At 47.8% G+C, this 16,787-nt stretch overlaps 1 protein-coding gene across 1 annotated transcript in view; it reads left to right on the top strand.

Moving 5' to 3' along the window:
- The window catches only part of LOC141726884 (uncharacterized), a 71,410-nt gene that overhangs the window by 35,106 nt on the left and 19,517 nt on the right, over positions 1 to 16,787 (top strand). The window contains exon 3 of the mRNA XM_074531988.1: positions 13,945 to 14,083. Coding sequence (XP_074388089.1) covers positions 13,945 to 14,083 — 139 coding nt within the window. The remainder of the gene's footprint in view (positions 1 to 13,944; positions 14,084 to 16,787) is intronic.

Genomic DNA, 16,787 nt, shown 5'->3' with positions numbered 1-16,787 from the left:
AGGACGTGTGCTTCAGTGCCTATTACCTCCGAAGCAGCCTGGACTCCTTCATAGGCAGCCAGGATTTCTTTCTCTGTTGGAGTATAGTTGACTTCGGACCCTCTGTAGCTTCACTCCAAAATCCCAGTGGTTGACCCCGAGTCTCCTCAGGCACCTTCTGCCAAAGGCTCCAGGACAAGCCATGGTTCCCGGCTGCAGAGTAGAGCACATTCTTCACCTCTGGTCCTGTCCTGACTGGGCCAAGGGCAACTGCATGAGCAATCTCCTGCTTGATCTGGACAAAGGCCTGTTGCTGCTCAGGGCCCCACTGGAAATTGTTCTTCTTGCGGGTGACCAGGTAGAGAGGGCTCACGATCTGACTGTACTCAGGAATATGCATCCTCCAAAAACCTATTGCACCCAAGAAAGCTTGTGTCTCTTTCTTATTGGTGGGTGGAGACATTGCTGTGATCTTGTTGATGACATCTGTAGGAATCTGACGCCGTCCGTCTTGCCACTTCACTCCCAGGAATTGAATCTCACGAGCCGGTCCCTTTTCTTTGTTCTTCTTAATGGCGAAACCAGCTCCCAGGAGGATCTGGATGATTTCCTTCCCTTTCTTGAACACTTCCACGGCTGTGTTCCCCCACACAATGATGTCATCAATATACTGCAGATGTTCTGGAGCCTCACCCTTTTCCAGTGCAGTCTGGATCAGTCCATGGCAGATGGTGGGGCTGTGCTTCCACCCCTGGGGCAATCGGTTCCAGGTGTACTGCACTCCCCTCCATGTGAAGGCAAACTGAGGCCTGCATTCTGCTGCCAGAGGAATGGAGAAAAATGCATTGGCAATGTCTATAGTGGCGTACCACCTTGCTGCCTTGGACTCAAGCTCATACTGGAGCTCTAATATGTCCGGCACGGCAGCGCTCAGTGGTGGAGTCACTTCATTCAATGCACGATAGTCCACAGTCAGTCTCCATTCTCCTTCAGATTTTCGCACAGGCCAAATGGGGCTGTTGAAGGGTGAGTGGGTCTTGCTGACCACCCCTTGGCTCTCCAGCTCTCGGATGATCTTATGGATGGGGATCACAGCATCTCGAGTGGTCCTATACTGCCGTCGATGCACTATGGAAGTGGCAATTGGCACTCGTGTCTCTTCTCCCGTCAGGCATCCTACTGCAGATGGATTCTCAGACAACCCAGGCAAGGTGTTCAATTGCTGGATGCCCTCTGTCTCTACAGCAGCTATTCCAAATGCCCATCTGAGTCCTTTTGGATCTTTGAAGTATCCACTTCGAAGGTAGTCTATGCCCAAAATACATGGGGCCACTGGGCCAGTCACAATAGAATGCTTCTTCCACTCATTTCCCGTTAGGCTCACATCAGCTTCCACCAAATTGAAATCCTGGGATCCCCCTGTCACACCAGCAATAGAAACAGACTCTGTCCCCACATGTCTTGATGGGATTAATATGCACTACGCACCAGTATCGACCAAAGCTTTGTACTCTTGTGGTTCCCATGTGCCAGGCCAACGAATCCACACAGACCAGAAAACACGATTTTCCCTGGCCTCTACCTGCCTAGAGGCAGGGCCCCTCTAAGCCTGGTTATCATTCTTTCCTTGGGTGTATGTTTTGGATGTTCCTTCGAGGGGATCAGACAGGTCATCATCATCCTACCTGGCCGTTCAGCTACGGGCAACTGGAGCTGCTTTCCTCCTGGTGGCTTCCTTCAGTTCACACACCCGTCGTTCCAGAACAGCAGTAGGTTTCCTATGCCACCTTCTCATGTTTTCCCCACAATCATGCAGGTAAAACCACAGCTCAGCTCGTGGGGTGTATCTTCCCTCACCATCTGGGAAACGTCTGCCTTGTATACCGGAACCTAGGATCTGTACTGCTGAAATTTGGAGAAGGTCTTCTTTAATCTCCTCTCTAAGCTTCTTATGGTTCCCCTCTATGTTATCCTCTAAGTTCTGCAGACGTGTTTCTACCGCTGCAATTCTGGCATGTGTCGGGCCTTGTACAGCATCTGCATATGCTCAGAGCTTCCTTGCCATGTCAAGCACAGTCTCACCCCTCTCATCCCTCTTCATGATGGCTAAGGCAGAAGCATATTCATGTGGCCCGAGTCGTACGAGTTTTCGCCACATCACAGACGTGCATGGTACTAAGTCTGGGTTCCTAGTTGTTATATCGTCTGAGAAGATAACCTCTGCCACGGCCATTTCTCTCAGGCATTGGATCCCTTGCTCTATTGTCTTCCACTGAGTTTGCTGCATATAGAGATCGTCTGCGCACAGGTATCTTTCTGCTACACTTCTTAGGACCCGTTCCCAGAGGCTGTGAGAGTTAGCCCCCCTCATCATTCCTTGGTCTATGACAGGATCCTGTGACAGGGATCCCAAATGCCTGGCTTCAGTGACATCCAAAGTGGTAGCCTCGTCTGCAGCACCCCAGAGACGGACCAGTCAACTAATGCTGGATTCATCAGACCTTCGAGTGTAATCCTTCCGTAGGCCACGAAGGTCCTTCAGGAAGATGGACTCAATATTGGCATCTGATCTTGCACCTGCTGCTTTGACTCCTGATTTTATGTCAGGAGGCACTGAGGTTCCTTCTCCTTCATCATCATCATCATCATCATCATCATCATCCACTGGTCAATTGGTCTTGTCTGTGCATTTCCCACTTCTAGTGCTGGTAGCAACAGCCATGGGTTTAGCTGCTGGCTTCGAGCCTGGAGTGTTAGCTGCAGCCTGAGTCACCGGGACAGTTGCTGATTTATCTCCCTGCCCCCCTGCCTCTGTCTGCAACCCTAGAGTATCTAGCAGTGTGCGATAAGCATATGCCAGGGCCCAGCTCACTGCAATGACCTTCGTCTCCTTAGGCTCATCCTGTACTTCTCTTTCAGATATTTCCCCACCTCAGCTGGGTTCTGAATTTGTTCATGGGGAAAATCCCACACTATAGGGTCAGACAATTCCTTCAGGACTTGGCCCATATCCTCCCATTTCCCACACCACTTAGGATTTTCCACACCAGGGTTTACTCCTGAGTCAGGGGTCTCATCAGCCCGTCTAGAAATCTCAGCCCCCATTCTAGAGAAGCAGCAGGCTGTATAAAGGAAGGTTACCAGACTGAATACCAGGAAGATGGTGTCTTTAACATTGAAGGGAAACTGAATATCCTTCACTAGTGATACAACTGATTCATAGGAGAAGGAGGAAAGCAGAGGCTGAAAAACCTCATTCCCTCCTGCTCCTCCTGCAACAAACTGGATGCATAACCATAGCCATGAACCGGTCATACCTGGAGCAGACCCTAGCATGTTTATAAACTTCTTGCACACTATTGCCACCAAACCCAGCAGGATAGCTATTCTGGTCACAGCCCCTCTGATGTAAAAACTACGTTTTAGGGGCAATACTAAAGCTATTTCTGGATAAGAAAATAAACCTAGGGACCAGAGAGGTATTAAAATCTCAAAAAACCCTAGGGACCAGAAATGCATGCAAACCTTCACCCCAACAGACATTATGAATCCAAAAAGCATGGCTATTAGCTGATTTAAATGAACACAGAGTAATAGCAGCCAAAATGCAGTCAAAACAGGGTTTTTCCACTCTCTCTCTCGCCTCACGTTTGGGCACCAAAGATTTGTCCTGGTTTAGGGCAAATTTGTTAAAGAATCTGCAAAGGAGGGCCCCTCCAGAAAGCAAAACCCACACGGCCCCTCCCCCCAACCGGTTCGGGAAAAAATTCCTCGGAGAGAGGCTGAAAGAACCTGTTTATTTGACAGACACAGCACCCCTCCCAGCACACAAAATGAACAATACCAGATGACACCGCTTTGAGAAAGATGACACAATCAGAAAGTCTCTTTCGGGGAGGTGGTTGCTCTGTTCTCAGTCCCTCCGGCTCTGGGCCAGCTGCTGCAGCCAAACCTTCGGTGTTCCCGGGTCCCAGTCCGGAGCAGGTTCGAGATGGTCACAGAAACAGGAGAGGAGAAACAGTCCAGGACGGAATGTGGACTGTTTGGCTAAAGTAACTAATAAGCAGAGGCAAAGTAGAGCAGAAGCAGAAGCAAGAGCAGAAAAGCAAGCCAGCCCAGCAGCAAGCTAAGCAAGAAGAGAAAAAAACAGCCCGATGTACGCTCTCTCTGTGTCCCTGATAAGAGAAACCCAAACAAAACTTCCACTCTTCAGAGCCAGTCTTAAAGGCACAGAACAGAGAAATGGGGATACAAACATCATAATGTCACCCCAGGACATTGTTGCATCTGTTCCCTATTGTATCTGTTTCCCCCTCCCTCACAATTTTCAGTAGCAAAAAACTCTGAGTTAGCTAGAGCCTTTGAGATCTCCCCAGCGTAGCAGGCGGACCCTCGACTGGACTGCGCCAAAGGACTTTGTCTCTGCTTTGGTAGCTATATCCCCTTCCCCTCCCCCCCCCCCCGCCTCTCTTTCTCTGTCTTTTTCTCTCCCTTAATCCCTCTATCGCATTTTTGCTGTGGTTATTTCAATAAAATTGCATTTGTGTTGATTATCACTGCAAACCCCCTTGTACCGTGTTGGTTTTTGCACTCTGAGATCACTCCTGCGAACCATCAGGTCATCTGTTCACTAGGACGGATCCTGACTGCTCCTAATCACTAATTCGGCTGTGTGGACCAGAGAAGAAGGTTGGACTCATATTACAAGAATAAAAGGACCAGTCTCACCCACAGGTACGGGACCAGATCCAACATCAGCTTTTACCTCTGGCATTGGACCAGAATCCACACCACTCTCACCTCCGGGCACTGGACAAGATTCATCTGCTTCACAAGTTAATTCACCTGAGTATACTGTGATAAAAGGACTAAAAGATTTAAAGTTGACTCTCAGAAGGAAGAGTCAAAAAGACTGAACTGCATGGGAAAATAATTGGTATCAGAGCTCTAACATTGCTTAAAATGTTTCAAGACAGTTCTGTGTAAACTACGTTGGTAAAAAGTTTAAGACTGTAAATAAGTAATTCTGGTTAAGTTCCCCAATTTGGTTCTAAAGACTCCAGGTTAATCCTCTACAGAGCACTCCCGTAGGAGAAACCAAAATTGGTAGGGAACAGACCAAGGGAGGTTTAACCAGAGAAGCGGGTCGAAGGGACTCTAAAGAGCTTGGAAGCTTCTTCTCAGTAAAATTCCCCAAGAGGCAAGGCCAGGTGGGCAGGCTGTGCAAGATGACCCATACCGGACTCTTGGGAAGGGGAGTAATGATGGCTCTGATTGCTGGTGGTGCTCTGGGGAGCCCAGGAGAGCCAAGCAGTGAGTGCTACCAACCCCTCTATGAGTAGGAAGAAGTGAGCTCCTGGTCTAAAGTCCACATCAGTTCTAACTCTAATTGTGTTAACCTCTCCCAATTGGTCTTTTATCAGAAAAATAAGAGAATGCCTTGGATAGCACACAATACTGCCACTTTTAGGCAGCCACTCCTAGGAGGGTGCCCTATAGGGGAAGCCTGGTTGTGCTTTAAATGTGATGCTGCTGAAACAAGCTCAGTAGATCTAGTAAAAAGCAAAGAAATGGTGAAAATGGTAAGAAAAATTGTTTGTAACAAGTATTTAGCAGTGAAGTATTCAGCTACCCAGTGGATCTCAAGAGACCAAAAAAAATTAGAGTCTGTTGAGAAAAAAGAAAGAGACAAGTGTGCTCACCATGAAGTTTATGAATGTTATGAGTGTACTGAAAAAGAGATAAACCCCTTTTGGAAAATGAAAGAACAGTGTAAATGTTGGGAATGCCCAACAAAAGCTGAAAACACATTTCAGGGGAGCTCTAAACCCCTAGGTTTGATCTCTGATACTACAGCACACACCAAATTGTCAGGAGACTGGTCTGGCAGCTGCACCGCTAGAATGATAAAACCAATTTTCTTCTTATTAATGTTTTGGCGAGAAAAGAAGAAACCTCACAACTTTATAAAAGTTGTAAAGCTCGATATGTTTTTTACGGGGCCGGACACATGCGGAGGAAACTCTCCTCAAAAAAGGCATGCGTACCTCTGAGAACTTCAGATCTCCTTTTATCCCCCTCCCAAACACATATGCATACAGTTTCACAATAGGTTCATACATATTCATTTTTATGGGTTTCGTGTGACTTTTACCACTAGTTCCTTTTTATCAGAAAGAATTCCAAGGTCAGGCTGACTTGCCCTTACAGCAGTCCCTGTCTCTCTCTATCATCTTCTGTCTCCTCCCCTTTATCTCTGTCCTTCGCTGAAGTAACTTCACCGAGCTTAGGCCTTGCAGCCTGGCTAAATAACTACGATTTCTAACCACAGACTCAATACAAAAATGTACATTTCACTTAAATTAAAATGGATTTCTATCCTGGAAAATTTTCACTTTGCTTCATTACCCAAAGAAACTGGATCGAGTTTAGGAGTTCCTATATATAATGGTTTGGGAGAAATTAAACAGAACAAGCAAACTGAAATAGAAATTGAGAAAATTCAAAATTGTAAAAGCCAAGTTCAGACCTCAGTATCTATGTTAAGCAAAGTCATCAGGCTCCAGGCAGTATTATAAGTAAAGAATGCAATTATTAGAAACATTTCAAACAAAATAAAAAAATTAGCATGTGTAAATAATCAAGAACAAACTCTTACCCTTGATTGCAGTTGGTGGGAGAACCTGGAGATTTACAAAAAGGATGTATGGGAAAAAGTAGTTTTTCTTGCTGTGTGTATACTTGGAGAATCGCTCTTTTTACTATGCTTATTTATCTGTTTCATTAAAATAGCATTTGCCATGCAGACTAACCTAAAGAAACCAAGGAAAGTAAAAGGTTAAGTAACCGTGATTACCAAAGTGCTCAAGAAATTTATAGTCAATTCAAAAAAATCAATATGAAGCTCATGAGTCAAAAATTGTAAGTTGCTGCAAGCTTAAAATTTCAGCTCAATCAAAAAAAAAGAGGGGGGACTGTTAGGAACAAAAATTCTGCTAATTGTTTTTGCGAGAAAAGGGTTCAAAAATCAGCCAGATCACTGTTGCTGCCGAAGTTCTGCTTGTTTTGTTATTGTAATCACAGGTCGTTGTGGCTAATTGCTCCTTTTGTATGAGCAGAGCCTTGCCCGAGGCTAAGTTGTACTTTTCCCCAGGATAGTTGTCCTGGTTTAGGACAAATTAGGGGAAATCTCCAAGAGGGAGCCCCCCAGAACAAAACAAACCTCCAACCACCCCTCCCCCAACACAAGAAAAGAAAAAGGGACCAGACTGTGTTGTGGAGGGCGCCGAATCTTCTCTAGCAGGCTTCGGGTGTCCTGGAGCTCGCAGGTCAGAATCCGGAGCCGGTCCAGTATCTTCAGGGGAGGGTAAGAAAGAGAGAGAGAGAACAAAAGAAAAAGAAAAAAAAAACAGCGCAAAAGCAAAAAGCAAGCAAGCAAGCAAGCAAGCAAGCAGCTAGCAAAGCCAAGCAGCAAAAAGCCAAAAGCCAAAAGTGCCTGGTCACACCCCCCACCCTCCTCTCTTCCCCATCCCGCCACAGCCAGACTGCCGGGGGGGGGGGTGGGGGAAAAGGCACAGCTGCCAGACATAACACACGATATTGGGATAAAGGCTGTCACCCCACGACACTCCACCCCTTATCCCATATCGTGAACATACAATAAAAAACATTCATTTCACTTACTCACACCTTTTGACACTTACGCATTCCTCTCATCTTACTTGCTCAAACCTTTGACACTTACAGTTTCCTTCTGTCTCACATTCAACAAACAATCACAGTCATATATGAGTCTCATCCCACAATCAGGTCTCCCTGAGGTACACACCGTGTTGTTCCATCTTTCTGCATTATCCACCATGTATTACCTGGTCCTTGAGCAAAGACAATCCCACGGATGGGTTTGTCTGTACTCGAGGCAGGGTTGATCCATACTGTCTTTCCCAACAAACCTCTGACATGGGCCACTGGGGCTTTATCCCCATCTACTACATTAAGGAGCTCAGACTGAGCAGGACCCGCTCGGTTGGTGGAACCTCGAGTGTTAACTAACCAGGTAGCCTTTGCCAAATGCTGCTCCCAGTTTTTTAAAGACCCCCCTCCCAATGCCTTTAAGGTGGTTTTTAACAATCCATTGTACCTTTCCACCTTCCCTGCAGCTGGTGCATGATAGGGGATATGGTATACCCACTCGATGCCATGTTCCCTAGCCCAAGTATTAATAAGATTGTTTTTAAAATGAGTTCCATTATCCGACTCAATTCTTTCGGGAGTACCGTGCCTCCAAAGGACCTGCTTCTCAAGGCCCAAGATAGTGTTACGGGCTGTAGCATGGGACACAGGGTAGGTTTCCAACCATCCTGTGGTGGCTTCTACCATGGTTAGTACATAGCGCTTGCCCTGGCGTGTCTGGGGCAGTGTGATGTAATCAATCTGCCAGGCCTCCCCGTATTTGTACTTAGACCACCGCCCCCCATACCAGAGGGGCTTCAGTCGCTTGGCCTGCTTAATGGCAGCGCACGTCTCACAGTCACGAATAACCTGAGAGATACTGTCCATGGTTAGATCCACCCCTCGGTCTCGTGCCCACTTATAGGTGGCATCTCTACCCTGGTGGCCTGAGGCATCGTGGGCCCATCGTGCTAAGAATAACTCTCCCTTATGCTCCCAGTCGAGATCTATCTTCAACTCCCCTATCTTTGCAGCCTGATGTACTTGCTGGTTGTTTTGCTGCTCTTCATTAGCTCTACTTCTGGGGACATGGGCATCTACATGGCGAACCTTCACAGGTAACTTCTCTAACCGAGTAGCGATATCCTTCCACTCTTCCGCAGCCCAAATTGGTTTTCCTCTGCGCTGCCAGTTGGCCTCTTTCCATCTCTTCAGCCATCCCCATAGAGCGTTGGCTGCCATCCAAGAATCGGTATACAAATAGAGCCTTGGCCACCTCTCTCTCTCTGCAATACCTAGGGCCAGTTGAATAGCTTTGATTTCAGCAAATTGACTGGATTCACCCTCTCCTTCAGTAGCCTCTGCAACCCGTCGAGTGGGACTCCATACAGCTGCTTTCCACCTCCGTTTCATCCCTATGACACGACAAGAACCATCAGTGAATAGGGCGTAACGTGTTTCTTCTACTGGCAACTGATTGTATGGCGGAGCTTCCTCAACCCGGGTCACTGGCTCTTGCTCCTCATCTGCGACACTAAAGCTTTCACCTTCGGGCCAATTTGTAATTATTTCTAGAATCCCAGGGCGATTTAACTTCCCAATCCGAGCGCGCTGCGTAATGAGGGCAATCCACTTACTCCAAGTAGCACTGGTGGCATGGTGGGTAGAGGGAACCTTTCCTCTGAACATCCATCCCAGCACCGGTAGTCGGGGTGCGAGAAGGAGTTGTGCCTCTGTACCAATCACCTCTGAGGCGGCTTGGACTCCTTCATAGGCGGCCAAGATTTCCTTTTCTGTTGGAGTATAGTTATCTTCAGACCCCCTGTAGCTCCGACTCCAAAATCCCAATGGTCGGCCTCGGGTCTCGCCAGGTAGCTTTTGCCAAAGGCTCCAGGACAGACCATGGCTCCCGGCTGCAGAGTAGAGCACATTCTTCACATCTGGTCCTGTCCTGACTGGACCAAGGGCTACAGCATGAGCGATCTCCTGCTTGATCTGGACAAAAGCTTGCTGCTGCTCAGGGCCCCAATGGAAGTCGTTCTTCTTGCGGGTAACCAGATAAAGGGGTCTCACAATCTGACTATACTCAGGGATGTGCATCCTCCAGAAACCTATAGCACCTAAGAAAGCCTGTGTCTCCTTCTTATCAGTTGGTGGGGACATAGCAGTGATTTTGTTAATAACATCCGCAGGAATCTGACGCCGTCCATCTTGCCACTTCACCCCCAAGAACTGAATTTCTCGGGCAGGTCCCTTGACTTTGCTCTTCTTAATGGCAAATCCGGCGTCCAGGAGAATATGAATTATCTTCTCTCCTTTCTCAAACACTTCTATTGCCGTGTTCCCCCAAACAATGATATCGTCAATATATTGTAAATGTTCTGGAGCCTCACCCTCTTCTAGTGCAGCCTGGATCAGTCCATGACAGATGGTAGGACTGTGTTTCCACCCCTGGGGCAATCGGTTCCAGGTGTACTGCACTCCCCTCCATGTAAAAGCAAACTGAGGCCTGCATTCTACTGCCAGAGGGATGGAGAAAAACGCGTTAGCTATATCAATGGTCGCGTACCACTTTGCTGCCTTGGACTCCAGCTCGTACTGCAGTTCCAGTATGTCCGGTACAGCCGCACTCAGTGGTGGAGTCACTTCATTCAAGGCACGATAGTCCACAGTCAATCTCCACTCTCCGTCAGATTTTCGCACGGGCCAGATAGGGCTGTTAAAGGGTGAGTGGGTTTTACTGACCACCCCTTGGCTCTCCAGCTCTCGAATCATCTTGTGGATGGGGATCACAGCATCTCGATTCGTCCGGTACTGCCTGCGGTGCACTGTTGAGGTGGCAACTGGCACTCGCTGCTCCTCTACCTTCAAAAGTCCTACTGCAGATGGGTCCTCTGATAGTCCAGGCAAGGTATTCAATTGTTTAATACCCTCTATCTCAACTGCGGCTATTCCAAAAGCCCACCTGAATCCCTTAGGATCTTTGTAATAGCCATTCCGGAGAAAGTCTATGCCCAAAATACACGGAGCCTCTGGACCAGTCACAATTGGATGTTCCTGCCACTCCTTCCCAGTCAAGCTCACCTCAGCTTCCAACAACGTCAACTGTTGTGATCCCCCCGTCACTCCAGCAATGGAAACAGGTTCTGTCCCCACGTGTTCCGATGGCATTAAGGTACATTGTGATCCAGTGTCAACCAATGCTTCATAGTCTTGTGGCTCTGATGTGCCAGGCCATCTGATCCACACCTTCCAAAAAACCCCGTTCTCCCGTGCCTCTTCCTGGCTGGAGGCAGGGCCCCTCTAAGCCAGATTGTCCTTCTTTCCTTGGGCATATGCCTTGGAAGTTCCTTCAAGGGGATCGGACATGTCATCGTCATCATCATACTTAACATCTCGGCTACGAGTGACCGGAGCTGCTATCTTTTTGGTTATACTTTCTCTTCTCTTCAAATCACGCACCCGTTGTGCCAAAGCAGCGGTGGGTTTTCCATCCCATCTTCTCATGTCTTCTCCAGACTCACGCAGGAAAAACCATAACTCAGCCCGTGGGATGTACCTTCTCTCCCCATCAAAGGAGCGCCGGCGTTGGACACCAGGGCTTCTAATTTGTACGGCTGAGATTTCAATAAGGTCCCCCTTAATCTCTTCCCGGAGTTTCTTATGATTCTCCTCTATTTTGTCTTCTAGTTTCTGCAGTCGGGTTTCCACTGCTGCAATTCTGGCATGAGTTGGGCCATGCACAGCATCTGCGTACGCTCGAAGCTTCTTTGCCATATCGAGCACAGTCTCATATGTATCATCTCGCTTCATTATTGCTAGGGCGGAAGCGTATTCAGGTGGCCCAAGTCGCACAAGTTTCCTCCACATTATCGGAGTGCATGGTACCAGGTCCGGATTCCTAGTTGTTGTGTCATCTGAGAAAACGAGCTCTGCGACCGCCATCTCTCTCAGGCGTTGGATCCCCTGTTCTATGGTCTTCCACCGTGTCTGCTGCATATAGAGATCATCCGTACACAGGTACCGTTCTGCTACGCTTCTTAGGACCCGTTCCCAGAGGCTGTGAGGGTTAGCCCCCCTCATCACACCTTGATCGATGGCAGGATCATGTGACAGGGATCCCAAATGCCTCACTTCAGTACCATCCAAAATCGTAACCTCCCCTGCAGCATCCCAAAGGCGGACTAACCAACTAATAATAGATTCGTCAGGTTGTCGGCTGTAATCCTTTCTTAGGCCTCTGAGGTCCTTCAGAGAAAAGGAGTCAATATTGGCTCCAGATTCTGTGCCCCTTGATGTGGCCTCTGATTTTGGTGAGGGTCCTTCTTCTGCATCATCGTCATCATCCTCCACCTTCCGATCGGTCTTGCCTTTACACTTTCCACCTCTTGTATTAGCTGCAACAGCCATGGTTTGGGGCCTATTGTCTGATTCAGCTACTAGCCTGGAGCCTGGGATGTTAGCTGCAGCCTGGGTCACTGGGATAGTAACTAACTTATCTCCCTGTTCCCTTTCTGCTATCTGCTGCTCCACAGTATCTAGCAGAGTACGGTAAACAAACGCCAAGGCCCAGCTCACTGCAGTAATCCTTTCTTCCTTAGTATTACCATGGCACTTCTCCCTCAAATACTTTGCCACCTCGACTGGATTCTGAATTTGATCAGATGGAAAGTCCCAGTCTATAGGATCAGAAAATTCCTTTAAAGTCTGGCCCATATCCTCCCATTTCCCACTCCAGTCAAGATTTTTCCTGCTTTGTTTTACTCCTGAATCAGGAGTCTCTCTAACCCCTCTAGAAATCTCAGCTTTCATTTTATATACACTCCAGACAGTATAGACAAGGCTTAATAAATTAAATGCCAGAAAGATGGTTTCTTTCAAACTCAGGGGAAAGTCAGTATTTTCTAATAGAGATGTCAACAATTTGTAGGAGAAGAAGGAAGACAAAGGCTGAAAAGCCCCTTCCTCTTCTTCTCCCCAAACAAACTGAGTACACAGCCATGACAACAATCCATACATTCCTGAAATAAAGTCCAGCACTGTTATCCGACACATCATCACACATAAGGCCAGCACAATGATTATTCTGGTTAGTGCCCCCCGCTTACAAAAGCTACTTATTAGGGACAACATCAGAGCTATTTTGGGGTAAGGAAATAACCCTAGGGACCACAAAGGTATTAAAACTTCAAAAGCCCCTAGGGACCAGAAAAACCGGCAAGCTTCCACTCCAAATGACATTATGAATCACCAATATGCCCACAAAACAACCAAAACCAAAATATTATTGTTATAGGTTTTTTTCCCACTGTTTTTGGCCTCCGGTTTCCCGGCCAATGCACCAAAAATTTATTGTCCTGGTTTAGGACAAATTAGGGGAAATCTCCAAGAGGGAGCCCCCCAGAACAAAACAAACCTCCAACCACCCCTCCCCCAACACAAGAAAAGAAAAAGGGACCAGACTGTGTTGTGGAGGGTGCCGAATCTTCTCTAGCAGGCTTCGGGTGTCCTGGAGCTCGCAGGTCAGAATCCGGAGCCGGTCCAGTATCTTCAGGGGAGGGTAAGAAAGAGAGAGAGAGAACAAAAGAAAAAGGAAAAAAAAAAAACAGCGCAAAAGCAAAAAGCAAGCAAGCAAGCAAGCAAGCAGCTAGCAAAGCCAAGCAGCAAAAAGCCAAAAGCCAAAAGCCAAAAGTGCCTGGTCACACCCCCCACCCTCCTCTCTTCCCCATCCCGCCACAGCCAGACTGCCGGGGGGGGGGGGTGGGGGAAAAGGCACAGCTGCCAGACATAACACACGATATTGGGATAAAGGCTGTCACCCCACGACAATAGTGAAGAGGCCTGGGGGGGGCTACGCAAAGTGACTCCAGGAACAGCATGCTGTGGGGGACTACTGCTCCAAACGTACTGAGAAAACCCCAAAAACAACGAGCCACCTAAGCATTCAGAGATTGGAGTGATGTCTGGATGTGAGGAGTGCTGGGCCTGCAGAGACGCTGAAAACCTTCGTTGTTCCTCACCCTGTGTTCGAGAGCCCCCAGGCCAGGTCTTGAAGGGGGAGAGATTGGGACCAATTCAACATCCGAAGGGGTCACCACGCCCTAAAGGCTCCCACGAGGACTGGACCCCCAGCTCTGCCCCTAGTGGACAAAGCTGTGAATATCCTCCTCCTCCTCGTCGCTCTGGGAGAGACGACAAGAAGCTGCCGCCCCGTCCGAGCTGCCCAATCCTGATCTGATCACTTTTAATAAAGGCATTAAAAGGAGAAAAAGTCTCCTGTCCTGTTTATTTCAGCTGGGGACTTGTCCAGGATAGCCACGCCGGAAGAGGACACCAGGACTGGCCATCTTGGACCTCCAGGACAGCTGGCTACCAGGACCAGAGGGATCGGCTCAGGACCAGCGACGCAGAAGAGCACCGGAGCAACGGACTGGTGAGAAATCAGGTGGTGGGAGTGGGAGACGTGCGCAAGGGGGAAAGAGGGCCCCCCCCCCCAGGCGTGCGGAGGGAATAGTTGTATGAGTGGCACGTACCCAAAGTAAGTCCTGACAGATGGAAATCAGGCAGACTGTAAGTCCCAAGAAGGATTCAGGTAAGATTCTAAGTCCCGAGAAGGATTCGGGTAAGCTCACAAGCCCTGCAGGCAAAGTAAGTCCTGACAAAGGAGTCAGGTACAAATCCCAGAGAAGGAGGCTGCGGTTTGTTTTTAAGACCTGATATGGTGAAGCCTAAAAATTGGCAGGTTAGGCAAACTAAAAATCAGGCAGTTGTTTTTCCTGACTGAGGGAGCCAGGCATGACCCGGATTCTTAGGCCGAGGCTTCGTGTGTTCAAGTCCCGATAGATGTAAGACCTGACGTGGGGAAAGTTGGGCAATCAAGAGATCGGGCAGTTGTTTCAGTATAAAGTCCTGAGCATCAGGCAAAAATTTGAAGTTTGGTGGAGGAGGCTGACGCTCCTCAAACAAGAGGGTTTTTTTGAAATTACCTGTCAGTAAAGGCACCTTTGGGATTTTTACTGTTGAGACCTGAAAAATGGGAGGGTGTAATAGTAAAAAGACCAGCAAGAGACTGAGGAATATACCTCCCAAAAGTCCCTTAGGAGAACTGTTAGAGAAATGGGATTCTATAGAGGCCACGGAGGGATTAGATAAAGTGAAAATGATCCACTACTGTGTAGAAGTCTGGCCGGAATTAGAGGTGAAAGGAGGATGGCCTTGGTGTGGGACAAAGGATAAGTGGATGTGCCAACAACTGAGTCATTATCTGACAGCTCGAGGAGATACTGATCCTGAACAATTACTGTATGTATCTTGCTGGTTAAAGAGCACTGTTGAGGATGAAGGGGTGCGAATTTGTAAGGTACAGAGGAAGAAAGAGGGGAATGAAGGAGGGGATGATAGGACTAGTAAAAGATGGGACCCCCTGGATTATTTGCCTCCTTCTGCCCCTCCACCTTATAGTTCTCTTCTTCAAGCATCTCAAATGGCAGGTCCGGTTCTTCCCCTGGCTGCCATCTCATTACCACCTGCTCAAATTCCTCCTTCTACCTCTTCAGCTTCCCCTATGATAAACCCAGTATCTCCCCCAGTAACCACTCCCTTGCCACCTTCAGCTCCTCCAGTTCCTTCTGCATCACCACAAGTGCCTACTCCACCTGCTGCGTTCTCCACCCCTTCTCCAGCTGCACTTAATATCCACTCAGGCTCTTCTCCCCCTCCTATTGCTGTCCCTTTACCTCCTCCTAGTTGGGACACAAATGCCTCCTTGCCCAGTAAACAGCTATCAGCAAATACACCTGCTGATAGGCAGAAAGTTCAGGGTAACCCAGATATCCCTCAAACTAGTAGTTTGGCATCTGAAGATGGGCCGTACTGTAGTACCAGATCCAAGACCTGCAAGGCAGAGAGACTTTATCCCCTCAGAGAAGTTCCTATGGGAGGAGTAGTGGCAGGTGTTAGCTTTGTGAATGCTCCTCTAACTGCTTCTGAGGTGAGAGGATTCAAGAAAGAGTTAGGGCATCTAGTTGAGGACCCAGTGGGCATAGCCAACCAAGTGGATCAATTTCTAGGTCCAAATATCTACAGTTGGGGGGAGATGAATTCCATCTTGAGTATATTATTTTCCCCAGATGATGTCCAGATTATTAGGGCGGCTGGCATAAGAATATGGGAGAAAAATAACCATCCAGGACTCCAGGTGCCAACAGGCGAACATAAATTGCCACTAACAGATCCCAGCTGGTACCCAAATCAGGAGGAGGGGAGGAAGGCCATGATGGAATATAGGCCTTTGATAATTCGGGGGATCAAAGAGTCAGTTCCCAAAGGAACTAATATCCAGTTGGCATTTGAGCGTGCACAAGAGAAGGATGAGACTCCTGCTGCTTGGCTTTACCGCCTAAAGCAGAACTTCCAGTTGTACTGTAGAATACACCCAGACACCCTAGAAGGTCAAGTGCTAATAAAAGTCCAATTTGTTACCCAATCTTGGCCTGATATACGGAGAAAATTCGAAAAGATTGAAGATTGGCAAGAGAAGGACATTAATGAGTTACTAAGAGAGGCATTGAAGGTGTATTTAAGGAGGGAGGAAGAAAAAGCAAAATCTAAGGCTAGGATTATGGTTGCTGTAGCTAGGGAAAGTGCAGGGGCAAGCAATTCTATACCACAATCCAAGGTAACCAGAGAATGGGCAAATCCACCACCAGGAGGAGGCAGAGATAGGCCAGTGCTGACAGGCACACGAAGGATGGAGAGACCTCAAGTCCCTTTGAGAGAACGACAGTGCTATTACTGTGAAGAGGCAGGACACATCAGGAGGTTTTGTAGCAAGCTCAGTCTCGATGAGGCAATAGCCAAGGAACAAGATAATTTAGGGAATATCCTTAGAGGTGACGATTAGGGCTGTGAGGGGCTTTTTACGATAGGGAACCCGATGCAACATCTAGAAGAGCCTTTGGTAAACTTTGAAGTGGGACCCCTAAATGAAGAATTTGAATTTTTGGTTGATACAGGAGCAGATAAGTCCTGTCTCAACAAAATACCAAAAGGTATGGAAATTGGTAGAAAATTTTATGAAGTGTTAGGTGCGGAAGGGAAACCATTTAGAGCATCAGTGATTGAAGAAGTGAAAATAA

This window comes from Zonotrichia albicollis, chromosome W (assembly GCF_047830755.1).
Source record: "Zonotrichia albicollis isolate bZonAlb1 chromosome W, bZonAlb1.hap1, whole genome shotgun sequence".
Lineage (NCBI taxonomy): Eukaryota > Metazoa > Chordata > Aves > Passeriformes > Passerellidae > Zonotrichia > Zonotrichia albicollis.
This window is presented reverse-complemented; position numbering and strand designations above follow the sequence as displayed.